Below are 19626 nucleotides of genomic sequence, written 5' to 3'. Positions count from 1 at the left end.
ACATCTAGGTTGAGGACTCTGGATAAGAAACTAACAGCACGTCCTGTTTTGCAAACTCGGTTCTCACGTCTGTTTTAAAAGGGGCCTATTATTTGCCCGCTTCCGAACTTTGTACCCTCTCTTGCAAAACCCTCGCAGCCCTGGCTACGCTCTTAATCTGGGCTTTGAGCGCTCTTCTGTTTAGTCATTGTGAGGTGGTTGCTGTTGTTGTTGTTTTACAGAGCTTCTCATGCAGGTAAGACAACAACAACTCCAGAGGTGCCGTTAACCTGGCGAGGGCGAAGGCATAACTCTGCCTCCCCCCCCCCCCAAACAAAAATCCTGCCTCTAAAGCTGCAGAACTCTGGAATAAATACTAGAGAAGGTTCTCTGGGAAGTGTGTTTCCTTGGCTCTTGAAACCAAGGCTGCCCCCAAGCCTCAGACGGCTGAGATTTGGGGAAAAGTTTCCCGTATCTGAGAATTTGACACCTCGGCTGTCTTGCATCTCGCCAAACATTAGTAGCTGCGAATCCTAGCCAGACTTTTTGGGCTGCAGGGCAGTGGGGCAGGCTTTTTGCTGTCGAACTACATTCCCTTGCGGGTTGTCTGTGGCGTGGTGGACCCATGCCAGCAGCAGGCAGGCCTGAAGTCAGTGGGGGAGGCTCAGACCCCAAATTGGGGTTCCCTTTCCCTCTGTTTCTGTTCCTCCCTTCTCTCTCTTTGCCTCGATCCAGTTAAAGCACATAGCTGCTCCCCAAAGAATCCTGGGAATGGTGGTTTTTAAAGGGTGCCAGGAACTGTAGCTCTGTTAGGGGGTAAACTACAGTTCCCATGATTCTTGGATGGGGGAGGGTATGACCACCTCCTCCCTCTCCTCCTCTTTGTCCGGCAGGGTTTGAAACCGACAGTTCTTAGGAATATACCGTATTTTTCTCTCTATAAGACGCACCAGACCACAAGGCGCACCTAGTTTTTGGAGGAGAAAAACAAGAAAAAAAATATTCTGAATCTCAGAAGCCAGAACAGCAAGAGGAATCGCGACGCAGTGAAAGCAGCAATCCCTCTTGCTGTTCTGGCTTCTGGGATAGCTGTGCAGCCTGCATTCGCTCCATAAGACGCACACACATTTCCCTTTACTTTAGGAGGGGAAAAGTGAGTCTTATAGAGCAAAAAATACGGTAAAAAGAAGCTGCCTTCTACTGAAAGTCAAACCGCTGATCTATCTAGCTCTGTGCCATCTACACTGACCAGCAGCAGCTGCCTTCCTGGGTTTCAAACAGGAGACTTTCCACTGGGGTTTAACACGGAGAAACTTTGGTGCAAAGCAAACCTAGAGAACTCGTTGCTTCCCAAAGGTCTTTTGGAATTAGCTACAGACCCACCGGTTGCCCATCCATGCTTTTTAGATAGAACATTTTACATGTGGATGGTTTTTGCATTGCTCCTTGGCTTACGTGGGAGTAAGTCCCATTGCAGTTAGTGGGACTTTCCTCCAAGTTAAAATACACCGGCAGTCATAGACCTGAGTTGCTTGGGGATGATAAGAAACCCTAAGATATCAGTGCAGTTTGGGAAGAGTCCACCTGCCATCTTGATTCAAAATGGTACCCAACTGTATCCAAACATATAGAAAACTTAGTTCTGGATCTCAAAGACCACTGTGCAAAACTTGGTTCCGCTCTCGTAAGAGGTTTCCGAGTGCAAAGCGGACAGCCAACTTCCGAAATCACACCACTGATAGGATCCACCCTGGATATTAGGATCCTCCTGGGATGTGGGGACAGTTGGGTGACTAAATTTCCAATAATGGAAACAAGTAACACAGACCTAACTTGTTTTGAATGTCTGCGGGTGCTCTTGGCTAATTGGTGAAAATCAAGGTTGTGTAGACTTTAAAAATAAATAAATCTGGTTATATAAATATTTGACTCTGTGTGAAGTTTGTCCTCTCCACACCCTGCTTACTTAGCAGTTCACGGTTGAGTCAAACGAGATGCGGGCTGTTCCGTTGTGGGGTGTGTGTGTGTTTTTCTCTAATGCTGCTACCAGATCCAAATTTAATCAGAGTTGCGGTGATAGGATGGAGTCCTTTTTCTTGAAGCTCCGCCGTCCCCCAGTTGCTTTTCAACCTGTTGGGGGAAAAGATACTGATGTCCTCTATCTTTTCCCTATAGTGGGAGAAAAGCAAATGGGGGTGATTATCCCCCCCCTCTCCAAAAAAGCTGGGAAATTGTCAACCCCTCCTCCCACTGGGTCCGTTCCTCCAATCATAAGAAGGACCCGGTGGATCGGGCCAAGGGCACATCTAGGCCAGCATCCTGTTGCACAGTGGATCAGTGCATTTGGCTGTTAACCAGAAGGTTGGTGGTTCGAGCCCACCCAGGGATGGCTGTGAGCAGGATTCCAGCATTGTAGAGGGCTGGATCCCTTCCAAGTCTACAGTTTTGTGATTCTAAGCGGGACCCGGGCACAACAGCCCTCTGCGCTCCTGTTCTTTCCAGCAACCGGTGTTCAGAAACATACCTGCTTCGATCCATGGAGGCAGCAGAGAATAGGCTGGTAGCCATTGATAGCTGTATCTAGGGCTGCCTAATACAGTGGAACCTCAGTTTCTGAATGTAATCCGTTCCAGAACATCGTTCGACTTCCGAAACATTTGAAAACCGAAAACTGAAAGTGGAAGCCTCAATTTAAAAGGGAAACTCAAAACGGAAGACGTTCGGGTTCTGAAAAACGTTTGAAAACTGGACCATTTACTTCCCGGTTTTCAGCGTTCAGGAGCCGAAACGTTTGAAAACAGAGCCGTTCGAGAACCAAGGTTTGACTGTACCTGGTTTTCAACATCATGATATATCACCAGCTAAACATTGCGCTGTGTCAATATATCACAATAAAGATGGAGCTGGTTTTCAACTTTGTGATATATCACCAGCTAAATGTTATGATAAACTGATTTATCACAATGTCTTATATGAGAATAGGGAAGTCTTTTAATGTTTAATTATGATTTTATAGCTGTTGAAAGCCAACCAGAGTGGCTGGGGCAACCCAGTTAGATGGGTGAGTTATAAATGATTTAAAAACAACAACAAGTACAATAATAATTAGCTAGCTTCACGGTTCTTCCCATGTTGTGATTTTTGCATAGCACACACACAAGCAAAAATCGTGATTCGCGATATATTGCCAGGTGAAAAATTATGAAAGCAGTATCATTTTATGGACTTCAAACCGGTTTGGCTATTCAAGTTGTTGACCATCAGTTTTAACTCTTTGCTGCGTTAAGAATCCAGTTCAGAAACTTCAGCAATGAAGCGAAAACAGAAGCTGCCAAGAGACAACCCGCGTGTTTTCCCGCAACTCGCCCACTCGAGCCCTTAATTCCTCCAGGACAGCAAGCAGTATCTAATCTCATCGATCTTCACAACAGTAAAATAGGTCATTGGTGCTCCTAATTAATGAGCGGTGATCCTTGCCTTTTCCAGGATCTCCACCCTGGCCATTTCCGATCCGTCCGGTTTTTTGCGCAATCGGTGCACAACGGCAGCAGCGCACTCCCCACGCATCAAGGAGTTGTGGTTTTCTTGTGGGGATTCCTCGTTCGCCACACGGCCAGCCTGCAATATTTTGGACGCAGGGGTGGGGTTAAATGCCATTCCAAGCCCATTCAAATGTCATATCCGCTGTCAGTAATGATTTGCTATGTGCCCGGGCCTGTACTTAACAGTAGGGGAAAGTTGGAAGCTACAGTGGTACCTCGGGTACTTAATTCGTTCCGGAGGTCCGTTCTTAACCTGAAAGTGTTCTTAACCTGAAGCACCACTTTAGCTAATGGGGCCTCCTGCTGCTGCCGCACCGCCAGAGCACGATTTCTGTTCTCATCCCAAAGCAAAGTTCTTAACCCAAGGTAATATTTCTGGGTTAGCGGAGTCTGTAACCTGAAGCATATGTAATCCGAGGTACCACTGTATTCCTGAATACTCAGACTCCACTTGTGGTTTTTGTTGTTGTTAAAGGTTGTGAAGAGTGACATCTATGGCGCAACCATATTTTGGAATACTGTGTACTTTTTCTGATCACCTTACCTCAAAAAGGATAGTCTTAGGGTTGCCATACGTCTGGAATTTCCCGGACATTCCTGGAATACTGTAGTCGGAAGGGTTGTCTGGGCAGAAATCGTTCTTGCCGATTTCTGTAAAAAAAAAGCTCAAAAATGGCTAAAACAGTAGGCCTTGTGGAAATCCACCCAAGCTGAATGGAGGAAATTTGAGGACAGAATCCTCTTCTACGGAACTCACTCCCACAAGAGGCAGTGACGGTGACTGGTTTCGATGGCTTTAAAAGGGAACTGGGCAAAATTCACAGAGGAAAATGCTATCAAAGGCTATTAGCCACGATGGCTACTGGGGCGATACCTGCTTTCCAACATCACGATGTATCACCATGGCGATAGAGCGTTGCATCGTGATGTTGAAAGGGAAGGAGCATTTGCCCTGGTCCTGCGAGGCACCGGGGTGCAACCGCTGCCGCCACCAGCTCCTGGCGCAGGGAGGAAGGCAGGGACCACCTGCGATTTACCGCCAGGTGAAGGCGCCATTGTGCTGGCCCTCAAACCGGTTCTGGACGATGTACTGATGAATAAGGCCTGTCACGTTGAAGAGACATGTCTTCTTCCTGTTTTTGTTTGTTTCAGGCGTTTGCATATTAGTTTCAGATTAATCTGTTTGGCTGTGCGGTGCTGTAATAACGGGAGGCCCTTATGTGGCAGGATATTAAAACGGGGAGTCAAACCTGAGGAAACGAAATCAACTCCTGTCAAAAGCATCCACCGCCCAAAGAAGCCCAAACTCAAATGTAATAAGAGCTTGACGAAACAGGTCAATCCAAATGATAAACTGGGAACGTTGTTGTTTAATGTGTTTTTAAAAACGCCGTTTATCTGTTTCAAAACAGGAGCAAAGTTTGCTACAGGGCCTGAGTCGCTGGCTTGCTGGAACTGTTTATTATTATTATTATTATTATTATTATTATTATTATTATTATTATTATGAGTCGCTGGCTTGCTGGAACTGTTTTTAGCCGCTCTGGGCCCGGCTTTGGCTGGCGAGGGCGGGATATAAATAAATTATTATTATTATTATTATTATTATTATTATTATTATTATTATTATGAGGTGGTCTTTTGAGTGGCTGGACTACAGCTTCCATGGGACCCAGCCACCATGATGGAATAGCCCCAGGAGGTGATAGGAGTTGTAGTCCAGCCGCTGGAAGCCCACAGCCCTGTCTCAAAAGACCACAGGACTTTGGTTAGGATATTCCAGGAAACCAGTGGCTCAGGACCTGGGGGTGATGGGAGTTGTAGTCCAGCAACATCTGGAGGGGCATCAGAGGCATGTGGTTTGAAACAGGGCGGGCGAGACGGCTTCCCGCCTGCCTGAGGATTTATTCTTTATTTTATCACGCCCTCCAAGGAGCTGCATACATGGCTCTCCCCATTTTACCCTTGCAGCAACCCTGTGAGCTTCGTGACAGTGTGGGGGATTTGAACCCTGGCCTCCGCCGTGAAGCGCGCTGGGTGACCGCACACCCATCATGGTGTCTCAGCCTATCCCGCCTTGTAGGTTTGGGCTGAGGAGAGCGGGCAAAGGAGCAGTTCAAGAACAGATGGGAGCCAGGAGGAGCTCTGGTTGTGGCTCCTGGTATTGTTTTGGTTTCTTCACCAAGTGGCCATGGCAGTGTCACCCTGAGGCATTGTGGGAAATTTAAAATGGTGTCACCCAAGGTGTGCTTGAAACCTTTCTTTTTTAAAAAAAAATAAATTATTCGTTTTTTAACATATCATTTCCAACAATTATTAAACATACTTTTATATCTTATACAATTTTTTGACTTCCATCAATCATATCTGAAAATTTTCCAGTCTTTTCACTTAATATACATTTCTTACTTTCACTATTACGTCTAAATCTCATAACTAATATCTCTCTTCTTTGCAATATTTCATATGTTTCTCCTTACAAAACTTCTTGTAGTCCTGCTAGCGTAATTTGTTGATTACAGTTGCTTTTCAAATAGTTCGTATATTTCTTCCAATCTTCTGTAAATCTCTGGTCCCGCAGGTTTCGAGTCCTTCCTGTCATTTTATCCAATTCTGCGTGGTCCATTAATTTTGTCTGCCATTCTTCTTTTGTCGGTGAAACCTTTCTTTTTGAGGGGCAACTAGGGCAGGCCTTAGCAGGCAGCTCTGGCAAATGACCAAAAGTGTTGTGTGCTGGTGCCAGGGCTGAGGAGCTATTCTAGGAGAGGCCGGGAGGTTCTGGCCTGCTGTGGTTTCCTTGTCACAGGCGGCCATGTGCTTTTTGGATGCAGATTGGGAGTGCTGAAGCTCTCTTGACTTGAGCATCCCTTCATACCCCTCAGTTTGGTCCATGCCTTGAGTTCGAGTTCTGACACTTTGGGTTCCTTCAGGCAAACATGAAACTTTTCCTTTAGGAAAAGATGCTTTGTGGTCACCGACAGAGCACCCAGGATTCAATCCCTGGCATCTCCAGAAAGGGCTGGGAACGTCCTCAACAGCTGCTGCCAGTCCGTGTAGACAATGTTGAGCTGGTATAAGGCAGCTTCACCTGTTGCTTTTAAAAATCAGCCCTTTGTTTAGCACCGTGAGGACTAGAATCTTGCTTTGTTTCATGCGGATGGACTATAGCTCAGGTGCAGAGCATCTGCCTTGCATACTGTAAAGGTCCCGGGTTCAAATCCTGGTGTCTCCAGCTAGAGCCGTGGAAACTCCTGCCACAAACCCTGGAGGGCAGCTGCCAGCCAGAGCTAGACGGACCAAAGTTCTGATTCCTAGGTTCCTGAGGCTGCCTGTGAACGCGTTGTTTTTTTTTGACATACCGAAACCATCCCCGCCAAACATGCCCGTTACTTCCTGGTGGCGCATTGCAAGGGGGTCATGCGCCCATGCGTGGGTTTTGGCCGCCACATTCCCCGACGATGCATCACTCCTAGTCGGGGGTCCTTTGTCTTGGGGCTGGGCTGTCGGCCCGTTGCCCTGGGGGCTCCCCGCTGACCCTTTTTGCTTCCAGTCACGTGAATTAATCGGAGCTGACATCTGCTTGTTTAGCAGAGCTGGGCAGCTGGATCGAAGCAGTGGGTGGGGGGGCGCCTGCAAAAGCTGTGACCCCTCACTTTTTTGGGGGGGTGCTTTTGGAGAGAGTCCTTTCCTGTACATCATCAAACCTTGGGCTTTATACTAGGATGAAGAGGGCTGGATTTGTGTGTTAAGAGAGAAACTTCTTCAGGATTGCTAGGTGCAGGTTTCTGTTGTGAAGAGTCTTCTGCAGACAAATGGTTTTGGTCAAGAATGCGAAAGAAACAGGATGGCACTGCTGCGATTGGGGGGGGGGGAGGAGGTAAAATATACCACAGGATTAAGATAAAATCTGTGAGGCAAGCTCAGAAAGAACTTGCAGCAATATAGTCCAGAAATCCCTCACAACTCCCCTGAGAGTGATAGCACCATTTTGCAGAATGAGGGTGCCCACTGCCCCCCTGTGTGACTCCCTCCTCTAGCCTAAGATCCTTCTGAGGCAGGCAGTGCTTTCTCAGTGCTGAAATCAGATGTGTCTGGCTTGTTTAGTCATGCCCAATGTTGCTATAAAGTACTTGCCCTCGGAGGAGGGTGCTGGTTGCCCCTCTGCACGAGTGCCCGCTATGCTTTTTGGCTGCTCTCAGTCAGGCACTGCTAAAGCGATGGAGTAATTCTACCACATTTCAGTGTTGGATGAGAGGTAAACCTGTTGAAGGAGGTGGGGGGGGGGAGATTACAGGTACCTTCTTTCCACGAGTGGGTGTTTTCTGCCTCATGGGAGCTGTGAATTATATTTAATTAACTTTGGGAAAATCCCAGCATTTTCCCTCAGGGACTTTTCGAACGTGTAAACCACAGCAAACCTGTGAAATGCTTTCTTTTTCGGAATGGGCATAATGCTTTTTTTGCAATGCTCAGAGTGCGCCGTCTGAAGACATTTATGTAAGGCATGAGTGGAGGGAACAGTGGTGAACTACAACGCCCATCATCCTTGACCATTGAGCCTCCAATCCCAAGAGGCTCCTCTGTGCCTAGAGCAGGGGTGGGGAGCCTGTGCCGCCCCCCCCCGGTTGTTGTTGCACTCCGACTCCTATCAGCCCCAGCCAGCATGGCCAACAGTGGGGGGTGATGGGAGTTGTAGTCCAGCAACGCCAGGAGAGAGACAGATTCCCATCCCTGCTGCAGACCTAAGGCAACACTCAAGCCCAAGATTTCTGCACTGCTGTTGTCTTCCGACTCCCACAGCCAGAATGGCCCAGTGGTCAGGGGCAGTGGGAGTTGTAGTTCAGGTTGCTGGCCTTTGATGTGGAAACTTGAGGAGTCATCGGCCACACCTTAAATAAGGGCCTGGGAGCAAACTGGATGCCAACGCAGATTAGGAAAGGCTTGGCATTTGTGTTCTCAGCATCCGGTCTTAGCTCAAAGGAGAGTCGTGGTGTTCTCCAACTGATGGAATTTCTGACATGTCTCCAAAGAACTCTCTGATAATCTTCTCCGTCTTCTGCAGCTCCCCTGTTCACTGCTTGCTTTTGGCCTATTTTGCCCATGAGAACTAGAAACTTAATTGCTGTTGGGTGGTGCTTTGTTTTTAAAGAAAGCTGATTCTTAGGGATCTTCCTTTTGCACCCAATACTACACTGGGTCACTTAATCAAAAGCAACCTTTTACCTTTTCTGCTGTCGTTGCTGTTTTTTAGATGCCAGGCTCGTTTTAATCCGGGTTCTTCTCCTTCCAGAAAGTGCCCCATCTAGGAAGGGGCACAGAAAAAATACATATTCTCTCCCTCTTGCCCTTAAGACTCTACCCAGGCCACATCTCTCATTGACTTTGTTTTGGCCACTCTTTAGTGCTTTTGCCTGGCTGGAATGTGTCCTCGAACCCTGATCATGCCTCTTCCTTGCCAGGATGTAGGAAACAGAGGGGCAAGTCTGTTCATAGCAACTCACCAGCCTACTGCCCAAAGGTTTACCGCCGTTGCTTCTTCGGCTTTTGACCGTGGTCCTGCCCAACCCACACGGCCCCCAGAAAGTTGCCCTGCAAGGAATGTGGCCCTCTGGCTCAAAGCTCCTCCCTATCCCCTGATCGCTTTGGCGGCTGACTGATTTGCTTCTCCCCATTCGCAGATTCCTTGAAGAAGACTATGCCGTCCAGGTCTCCATCAACGATTACCTGGATATCTACTGCCCGCACTACGAGCAGCCGCTGGCAGCGGGGAGCCCAGAATCCTTCACTTTGCTCATGGTGGACATTGAGGGCTACCGGGGCTGCTACGAGACGCCGGGAGCCTTCAAACGCTGGGAGTGCAACCGGCCCTACGCTCCTTACGGGCCGGTCCGCTTCTCGGAGAAAATCCAGAGGTTCACCCCTTTCTCGCTGGGCTTCGAGTTTCAGCTGGGCCATGACTACTACTATATCTGTGAGTTGGGCCTTTGGCTGGCATGGGGTGGTTCCGAGTCGACTTGAGGGCCAAATTGTACAAGGTTTTCTCTGAGAGAGAGTTATGAATGGGATTTAGTGCTGCACCAAACTTTTTTTAAAAAAATAATAATTTTTTATTTGATTTTTAATAATCTATATAAAAACCCATTCCAAATCCAAATGTCGAAATTACTCTGAATCTCCTGACTCCCCCTCAGTCCCTTCCATGGGCCTTATTGATCCTATTTTCAACTGCATATCAGTACTTCTCCCCTTTTTTAATCTTTCTAAATTATCCATACATATTGTTACATTACAACTGTGTTTTTAAAAGATCTTGTCCCTGAGCTTCCCAGTTAATTTAGCCATTTTGGCAAACTTTTAATTTACAAGTTTTGGGCTGGGTTTTGCAACAGAAGATAGGGTGAAGCAGCATTTCTGTGTGTGTAAGGTTCTTTTTTGGGGGGGGGGGTTAAAAATGTATTTATTTGTATTCAAATGTATTTCTTGATTTAATAAATTTATATCGCGCTCTTGATCCAAAGGCCACATAGAGGGTTTAGGATATGGTGTGTTTATCTGTTGCATTTATATCCCACCTTTTTCTCCAGGGAGCTCAAGGTGGCAGCAGTATTCAGAAATAATAGCCCTGTTTGGACAGTGGCTAAGCTTTGGGTTCTCCTCTGGACCCTCTCTGATAATCTGTGAACTTAACCTCACCCATTCATTGTTATGGCACCTGTGACTGAGCCCTAACCCTGCCCTTGACCGCCTATGTGGTGTAGTGGTTAGAGGGCAGGACTGGGGCCTGGGAGACCTGGGTTCAAACCTCCACTTGGTCACAAACTCATTGAGTGGCTCTGAGGCCAGTTCTCTCACTGGGTTGCTGCAAGGATTAAATGGAGGAGGGGGCAGCGACACCTTGTTCCCTTCCTTGAGCTCCTTAGAAGAACATAACGAGAGCTGCATCAGGCCAATGGCCCATCTAGGCCACCATCCTGTCCAACCAGATGCCTCTGGGGAACCTGCAAGCAGGATTCGAACACAGAAGCCCTCTCCCGTCTTGTGGTTTCCAGCAAATGGTATTCAGAAGCCTCCAACTGCAGAGGCAGAGCTCAGCCATCGCAGCCAGTAACCATTGACAGCTTTCTCCTCCGTGAATTTGTCCAGTCCTCTTGTAAAACTATCCAAATTGGTGGCCCTTATTGCCTCCTGAGGGGGCGAGTTCCGTCATTTAACCATGTGCTTCCCCCAAAGTGTTATGGGGGCTGTAGTTTGGGGCTGGGAGGTTTGACTTTCTTGCATTCTAACCGCCCTCTCTCTTATCTCTGGGTCCTTTCCCTCCCCATAGCTATCCCCACTGCAGAGAGTCCCGGACGCTGCTTGAAACTGCGGGTTTCAGTTTGCTGCAAGACAACCAGTGAGTCCATCTATTGTCTGTCCGTCTTGTTCAGGCAGGGATGTGGTGAATAATAGGCATCAGCAGGGATTCCCCTGCCGCCGCCCCCCCCCCCCGGTACAGAGAACCAAGTAAATAATCCAGACAGAGAAATTAACTGACCTATGAACACCTGAATTGTTCAGCAATCACTTCTCCAATAAGGACCAGGAGAAAATTCTGAAAAGCCAACCTGGAGATCAGGGATAGGAAAACCTCAAGCCAAATGTGGCCCTCGAGACCTCACTCTCTGGCCCCTAAGACTCTCCCTAAGCCACACCCCTTCACTGGCCCAACCCTCCCTGAATGTTTTTGCCTGTCTGGAATATGCCCTTGATCTCTGGGTGTAGAAACTAGTCTAGTGTACCAAGGTAAAATTTGCATTTATTGCCCCCCGCCTCCTTTTCCCTGTGGCCCTGCCCACTACTGGTGTGCGGCCCCCGGAAGCTTGTCCAGAACAGAATGTGGCCCTCCATCTCTGCAGGTTTCCCTGCCCCTGCTTTAGATAATGGGTGTTCCACTTTAGCTAGATCGGCTTTCCTTAAATGTGTATATATTGAGGGGGAAACTCGTCAAGGACCGGGAGAGGACGTTCGGTCCTGTCTGCGCCTTCTGAACTGACCTGTTCATTTTTATTCTAGCCGTAGAGCCTGTGACGGAGGGTCCCAAATCTCAACCACGTGGGAGAGGCAGCTCCGAGGGTGAGTGGGGCTCGGGCAAGGGGGTAGCAGCAAGGCAGTTTGTTGCATTTAAAGCGCATGGTTTTAAAAAGGCATCCTCAGTGTGCCTTGTGCTTTATTGAGGAATATGACAGAGGAAAGTTCTCTTCTCCAAAGACCTTACAATCTCACATTTCTCTGTCCATGACAAAGACAGAGGAGGTGATGGGAAGGCAGCTGAAATGTACACTGACTGAGTAGATCTAGCTGATGCGTTCTTAGGCTTCAATCCAGTCAGCGATGACAGCGAAAAGGTTGCCAACTGACCCTTAAAAACAGCCTGACTGCTCTTGTGCCTTGAGCAAAATGGGGGTAGCTCCCAACTGGCCAGCGAAGCTTTTATTTATTATTATTTGTTTCATTTATATCTCACCTTTTCCCCCAAGGAGCTGAAGGTGGCATATTTATGAATCTTCCCCTTCCCCATTTTATCCTCACAGCAGCCCTGTGAGGTAGGTTAGGCTGAGAGGCAAGCATGGTTGGTTGGGGATTTGAACCCTGGCCTCTGAGGTCCTAGGCAAACACTCTTGACTTTTAAACCACACCGGGAACACAGAGCGGGAGCTTATCTCCCCTCAGGCTAAAAGTGTGTGCAGCGTGGCTCGAGCTGGTGTTAATAGGTGTTGTTAAAACTTACAGGAAAGTTGGCAACCCACTCACTCAGGTGTTTTGCCAAAGAGTTCACACACGTGGAAGACAGTCTTGAGGAAGGAGGGTGGTGGGGAAGACGGAGAGAGAGAGAGAGAGAAGATTAGCACCAATTATTGGTATTCCAAGATTTGGCAAATCACCTTTTTGGAAAATAAAATATTGCACAAGCTGGAGGTTTTCAGGGGCCAAAAAGGCTTGAGGTTGCCTCCCTGGCATTTGATCCATTTTTATTTTATATACAATCACCAAGGCTCCAGGTAACCTCAGGTCTATGCGATTGTCTCGATCTACCGCTGTCTGAAGTTATTCTTTATCTCCCTTTTTGAAATAAAAACATGTACCTGTTTTGATTCAGACCACGGAGCCTTTTGCAGTTATAGGCCGCACACCCTTTTCCTCTTGGCATGTGTTATTATTGACGCAGTAAATCACACTGCTGTATGCGATGCTTTTTTATTGGCAATTGTGACAATGTACCTTTTTTTTAAACAACTAATGTTCCTTCATTTCTTGAAACCTGTTTGTTATTAGAGTTCATTTTAAGAAAACTGGGGGAGAAAGGAAAAGGAAATTAGAACTAGGTGGGACTTTGAGGGTGGAATTGCAGGGATAAGGGGGTAGCGAGGGACTCTCATCAACCCTGACCATCAGGCAATTGCAGCTGGGGGTGGTGGGAGTTGGCATCTGAAAACATCTGGGGGTTCATGAGTTCCTGCTTTATACCTTTGTAAGTGCATTTAATATGGTCCCTGATTGGTTGGGCTGAAGGTTCTCCACGTCTCTGCCTATTTGGTACATACTGGTACCTCCCATCATCCAGCCAAGGGCCTTCTGGCAGTTCCCTCACTGTGAAAAGTGAAGTCACGGGGAACCAGGCAGAGGGCCTTCTTGGTGGTGGCACCCACCCTGTGGAATGCTCTCCCATCAGGTGTCAAGGAAATAAACAACTACAGTGGAACCTCAGTTGTCGAACGCTTCGGAAGCTGAACAATTCAGAACTCAAACAACCCAAAAGTGAATGCTTCCATTTTTGGAACGCACCTCGGAAGTCAAACGGCTTCCGAGGCATGTTTGTCCATTTTTTTAAAAGGAATTTACCAACAGGCAATTGCACCTCGGTTGTCAAACGTTTCGGAAGTCGAACGGTTTTCCGGAACGGATTACGTTTGACAACTGAGGTTCCACTGTATCTGACTTTTAGAAGACATTTCAAGGCAACTCTGTATAGGGAAGTTTTTAATGTTTGATGTTTTATTTTGTTCTTAATATTTTGCTGGGAGCTGCCAAGAGTGGTTGAGGCAACCCAGTCTAATGGTCATAACACACAACAACAACAACTCCCCATTTTTTTCTCTGTTCTCCCCACACAGATGCCGCTGTAGCCCCCGGACGTAGCTCTGCCCCTTCCTGGTCCAGCGGGGCCTGCTTGGGGCTGGCTCTCTTACCCTTCCTGTGCCTCTGACCCCACCCCCACCCCCAGGGCTGGGGACTCTTAAGAGGCTCCAGGCCGGGGTGAGGAGCGAGGACGGCGCTTGGTCCTCCTCGTCCCCCATTCGCAAGGATGCTGGATTCCTCACTTGGCACTTTAGAACTCAGAGGCGATGTACTGGTGGGCCTCCTTCACAGCCGGACCCCATGTTCCCCAGAGACGAGCTGAACTCCCAGATGCTGCGTCAACCCAGCCGAAAGGGGGCAGGACACCCCCATAAGTCTCAGTATGCCCACCCCCTTCTCCGTTTGGATCCGCTGAGGCAAGAGGAAGACCTTTGGCCTGGAGGTAAGGCTTGGAGCAGGCAAGGTGGTGGTGGGCCAAGGGGGAAACCTTTTGGCTAGACTACTACAATGCTCTCTGTGTGGGGCTTTCCCTTGATGTTGGTCCAGAAGCTGCAACTGGTGCGATATGCGGCGGCTCAGCTGCTCCCTGGGGAAGGATATTGGCAGCACATTACCACACTGTTGAAAGAACTGCCCTTGCTGCCAATTGGTGATGAGGCGAAATTCAATGTGCTGGTTCTAGTGCAGAAAGTCCTCTATAGCATGGGACCAGGATGCCTGAAAGATCGTCTCGCCCCTTATATAACCAATGGATCAATGTGCTTTCCAAGTGAAGGCCGCCTGTAAAGGTAAAGGGACCCCAAACCATTAGGTCCGGTCGTGACTGACTCTGGGGTTGCGGCGCTCATCTCGCTTTATTGGCCGAGGGAGCCAGCGTACAGCTTCCGGGTCATGTGGCCAGCATGACTAAGCCGCTTCTGGCGAACCAGAGCAGCGCACGAAAACACAGTTTACCTTCCCGCCGGAGCGGTACCTATTTATCTACTTGCACTTTGGCGTGCTTTCAAACTGCTAAGTTGGCAGGAGCAGGGACCAAGCAACGGGAGCTCACCCCGTTGCGGGGATTCGGACCGCTGAACTTCTGATCAGCAAGTCCTAGGCTCTGTGGTTTAACCCACAGCGCCACCCGCATCCTTTGAAGGCCTCCTGTAGATATCATCTTATTAGGAAGTCTTTTCCCAACTCTTTGGAATTCCCTCCCGTTGAATATTAGGCAGGTGCCGGGCACTGTTGTCTTATCAGCACCTTCAGAAGACCTTACTCTTACAGATATAAAGATCATAGCCTGCATCTGTATTGGAATTGTTTGCAATGTTTTTGTTTTGTTTTGTTTTATCCCTTGGAGCTTACCGTCCTGGGCTCCTTTGGGAAGAAGGGTAGGAGAGAAATCATATAAAGAAATAAGAGTTTAAATAAAGCCATAACAGTAGGACCATGAAGGATATTGACTCTGGCCCCCTCATTAAATGCAGGATCTACAATGCAGGCTACAGCATGGATGGGAGATCCTGCAGCCTTCCCAGAGGATGCTGGACTCTGACTCCCAGCAGTTCCAGCATATCCAATCCTATGTTGGGAGCCCAGCAACCTCAGGGTAGACCAAAGGTTCCCCCACACTTGAGTTGGAACCATGAGGACTGGAATCTTACTTTTTTTCTGGAGGAATTGAGGTAGCTCCGTGCATTTGCTTTGCAGGGTTTCTGGGTAGAGACGCCTGCCTGAAACCCTGGAGGGTTGCTGCCAGTCAGAGAAGACAGTATTGAGCTGGGCAGTCCACCATCCTTGACCAATGGCCATGCTGGCTAGGGCTGATGGGAGTTGGAGTCCAGCAATCTCTGGGAGGGCCACAGGTTGCCCATCCTTGATATACAGTGGACACTCAGGTTACAAACGTGATCTTTGCAGGAAGCACGTTTGCAACCCGCAGCGCTGCGCATGCACATGCACGGGTTGCGATTCGGCGCTTATGCACAAAGCACGATTTAGAACTTCTGCACATGTGCAAGTGCCGAAACCTGGAAGTAACCCGTTCCTTACTTCCAGGTTCGGTGCGGTGCGCAACCCTAAATCGCGCAACCCAAAGCGTCTGCACTGAGGTCCAGCTCCGAGGGCCTTCTGGCGGTTCCCTCACTGCGAGAGGCCAAGTTACAGGGAACCAGGCAGAGGGCCTTCTCGGTAGTGGCGCCCGCCCTGTGGAACGCCCTCCCACCAATGTCAAAGAGATAAACAACTACCTGACATTCAGAAGACATCTGAAGGCAGCCCTCTTCAGGGAAGTTTTTAATATGTGACATTTTAGTGTGTTTTTCATCTTTGTTGGAAGCCGCCCAGAGTGGCTGGGGAAACCCAGCCAGATGGGCGGGGTACAAATAATAAATTATTATTATTATTATTACTACTGTAACCTGAGGTACAGAGTGCCTTAAGAGGTGAACAAAAAGAGTAGGCTTTCAGAGTTCAGAAAGCTCTTGAGAGGCCATCTCTCCTGACCTCATGCTTGGCGCAGGGATCTCACAACGTTCAGCATCCTTGACGGCCGTCCACCCACCCTCTGCTTAAATAAATCCAGGGAAGGCGAGTGTGCTGGTCTCGGGGGCTAAGCGAGAGGCAACGTCCAAGTCCAGTCTGAGGTCAGGGGTCCGGTATGGAGGCTGTCCGTCAAAGGCGAGGCGGGGTCCAAGGCAGGGAGCCGGGTTAGGTCAGGAACTCTGGCAGAAGAACAGGACAGGGTTCAAGCAGGAACAGGCTACCGACAATGTTGCTCCCGCAACCTGGGACTGGGGCTGCCTGGCTTTTATCTGCCCCGAGGCATAGGGCGGCCCCGATCCTCAGGTGACTCGCCTCTCCTGGCCTGGAGGTGAGCACTCCTCCTGCGGGAACTTAGTTCCCTCCGCCTCTCTGCCCTGAGCCTCTGCAGCTCAGGAGAGGCTGGAGGGTTACCGGACCCAGAGGCAACCTCAGCTTCCCCTGACGGGGCTGAGAGTGGAGCACCTGCAGGCAATGGGTCCTCCATCACCTCAGGGGCCAGAGCAGACTCAGCTGATGCCTGCACCTGAGGATCCAGCACAGGTGAGGACCCTTCAGGCTCAGGCCCCAGCCCCGGGTCAGCTGGTTCTGGAGGGGGGGACTCCTGTGCAGGCTGGGATTCCTCAGGTTCAGCCTCTGAGTCCGAATCCCAGGCCATCACAGGGAGCTTGCCGCTTCTGGAGTTGGCCTGCTCGACTGTCCGACATCTCTTAGGACATTTAACTCATTTATTTCGACCGTATAGATACAGCTTGATTGCAACCGCCTTCGGGCGGCGCACAGGTAGCTCAACAACACATTAAACCTTTATCCAAAGGCAGCTTAAAACTGTAAGATCAGAATTTGGTTAAAATGCTTGCTGGGTTTTGTTTTGTTTTTTGAAATTAAAGAGGCTTCAGGAAGGTCAACAGGGGAAGGAGGCCTGTCTGATCTTAGCCGGGAGGGAGTTCCATAGAACTAGGGTTCACAGTATGGAATGCTCAGCTCCCGATGGATGCAAACTGTGCCTATGAGCCATAGAGGCTCCTCAAAGACCTCCGTGATCGGGCAGGGATATAAGGATTTTGGGGGAATGGCTTCACGGGTGGGTCCCGATTGACTTGCAAGCCATCGATTCTACCCCCCCCCCCTGCCCTCGGGGTTTTTTCCTCCCTACATTTTTTTTGGGGTATCCCTGCAAGAACTGAGGTTCTGCCCCATGCCTCTTGGCAATCTCTCCCTCTTCTTGTTCGTCGGTGCTGTAGGGACCAGCGCTAACCTCTGAACTTTGGAAATAGCCAGTGGGTAGGTGGGGTGGGGGGAGATAAAGGGAGAGTAAAACAAGTGGACAACAAACAGCCGCAGAACTGCTGAGCTACTGGCAACAGGGCATTAGGAGGGAAGGGACAAGGCAGAAAATTACAGAACAAATCACATAATCTGCGGAGGCGGTTCAAAATCAAATAACAGAACCATGAAAATGTCAGAAGCCAATATGAAAGACCGGGAGGAGGCGTGACCATTCGTGTCAGCAAAGGGCACTAAAAACATGGGTATTGTCTGTGTATCGGCCGCAGCTCAGGGAGAGAGCAACTGCTTTGAATGCTGAAGGTCCCCGGGTCAGTCCCCAGGTGAGGCTGAGAATTGTCCCCTGCCCGGAAACCTGGAGAGCTGCTGCCAGTCAGTGTAGACAGTATGGAGCTAGATAGACTCTTGGTGTAAGGAAGCAATCATATATTTGTCAACCTGCTGGTGACAGTCAGATAAATTGAATTTGAGGGGGCAATTCTCTGGTCGTGTGCTAATGTGGGGAGCTAAACAGAGCACCCATGTTCAGACGCAGTCTATCTCCCAGGAAACAGAATGAATGGTCTGACCCAGCCTTCTTAATGTCTGTACATTCCTCAGTAATAATAATAATAATAATAATAATAATAATAATAATAATAATAATAATAATAATAATAATTTTATTTATATCCTGCCCTCCCCAGCCGGAGCCGGGCTCAGGGCGGCTAATAACAATAAAACAGTGCAACATTCTAAAAACATTTCATTATAAAAATTAATTCAAATCAGATTAATGGCAGCCATTGGGCTAGAGTTCTGTGAGGATCACCAAAGGAGGGAGTCAGGCTGTGCCTTGGCCAAAGGCCTGGTGGAACAGCTCTGTCTTGCAGGCCCTGCGGAAAGATGTTAAGTCCCGCAGGGCCCTAGTCTCTTGTGACAGAGTGTTCCACCAGATTGGAGCCACAGCCGAAAAAGCCCTGGCTCTGCTTTAGGCCAGCCTAACCTCTCTGTGGCCTGGGACCTTCAGGATGTTTTTATTTTAAGACTGTAAGTTCCTCTGTGGGACATACCAGGAGAGGCGGTCCCGTAGGTACGAGGGCCCTAGGCTGTATAGGGCTTTAAAGGTTAAAACCAGCACCTTAAACCTGATCCTCTACTCCACCGGGAGCCAGTGGAGCTGGTATAGCACCGGGTGAATGTGATCTCGCAGCGAGGACCCCGTAAGGAGAGGAAGGAACTCTGCACATGCTTCAAGACAGCGTTTGGGTTAATTGCCATATCACGTGTTCTGGGAGGGGGGATCGGTCTGAAGCCAGGTTGTGTGGAAAGGGCTTGGTAGTTGAGCCCCCCTGGTCTGCCTCTTAATGGGATCTCTCTTGTTCTCTTCCCTACAGAAGTTGATTCTCCACGGTGACATTCCTGCCGGAGGTCAAGTTGACCGTTTCTGGTGACTGCGATGGTGTCGGAACAGGGATTTTCCAGCTCGCCAAAAAGACTCAGATTTGGTTTTGGGGGGAAGTGGCATGGAATTGGGGGGGGAGGAGTGGGGGAGAGACTGAAATATCTCTTCCGCAGCGCAGCAAAGGACTCGCAATATTTGTGTCCAGGACTGTTGATATGCCAAAGATGGGGAGAGACATTTTGCAGTCCGTGACACTCGAAGCTCAGCTGCTTTAAAAGAGGGGGGACATTGACTTCTCCCCCCACCTTGCCCCTGTTTTATGTCTCTGTCAAGCTCGGCTTCTCTCTCCCCTGCCCGGAAGCAAAAAACTGGACTGTGTCAGCCCCCCCTGCCGCCCCCCCCACCTTGTGTTCTCGGCGAGAACGGCGATGATGGCGCCTGCACTTTTGTCTTCTATGAAGACGCTTCCTCGGCGTCACCGATTCCTGGTTTACGACTTCTTCGTTTTAAATATGTTGGAGTCCCCACACCCCCGCCATTAATTGTCAGTGACTGAGCCAAATGATAAAATTGTTTCGGAAACTCGGCCCCCTTTCTTTCTCTCCCCGGAGGTATCTCCCTATTCCTCCACCCCCACCGAAGAGTCGGAAGGGGCATTGGGGAAGGCTAGGATATCGGGGTGGCGGGGCTGGGAGAGCTGTGTGGCTGGTGGGATGTGGAAGTCTTCGGCTGCTGGGTTGGGGTTGCAGGAGAAGCAGCTGAGATTTCGTATGGGGGCGGCAGGGAACCTCA

At 49.1% G+C, this 19626-nt stretch overlaps 1 protein-coding gene across 1 annotated transcript in view; it reads left to right on the top strand.

Annotated features, from left to right (window-relative positions):
• The window catches only part of EFNA4 (ephrin A4), a 29200-nt gene extending 9784 nt beyond the window's left edge, over positions 1-19416 (top strand). Inside the window, exons 2-6 of the mRNA XM_081173880.1 lie at positions 9200-9492; positions 10846-10914; positions 11574-11633; positions 13673-14079; positions 18827-19416. Coding sequence (XP_081030006.1) covers positions 9200-9492; positions 10846-10914; positions 11574-11633; positions 13673-13764 — 514 coding nt within the window. The 3' untranslated portion in view covers positions 13765-14079; positions 18827-19416. The remainder of the gene's footprint in view (positions 1-9199; positions 9493-10845; positions 10915-11573; positions 11634-13672; positions 14080-18826) is intronic.
• The last annotated feature ends 210 nt before the right edge of the window (positions 19417-19626 follow it).

Source organism: Podarcis bocagei (genome assembly GCF_964188305.1).
Source record: "Podarcis bocagei genome assembly, chromosome: 16".
NCBI lineage: Eukaryota > Metazoa > Chordata > Lepidosauria > Squamata > Lacertidae > Podarcis > Podarcis bocagei.
Note: the sequence above shows the minus strand (reverse complement) of the source record. Positions and strands in the feature narration are given on the sequence as shown.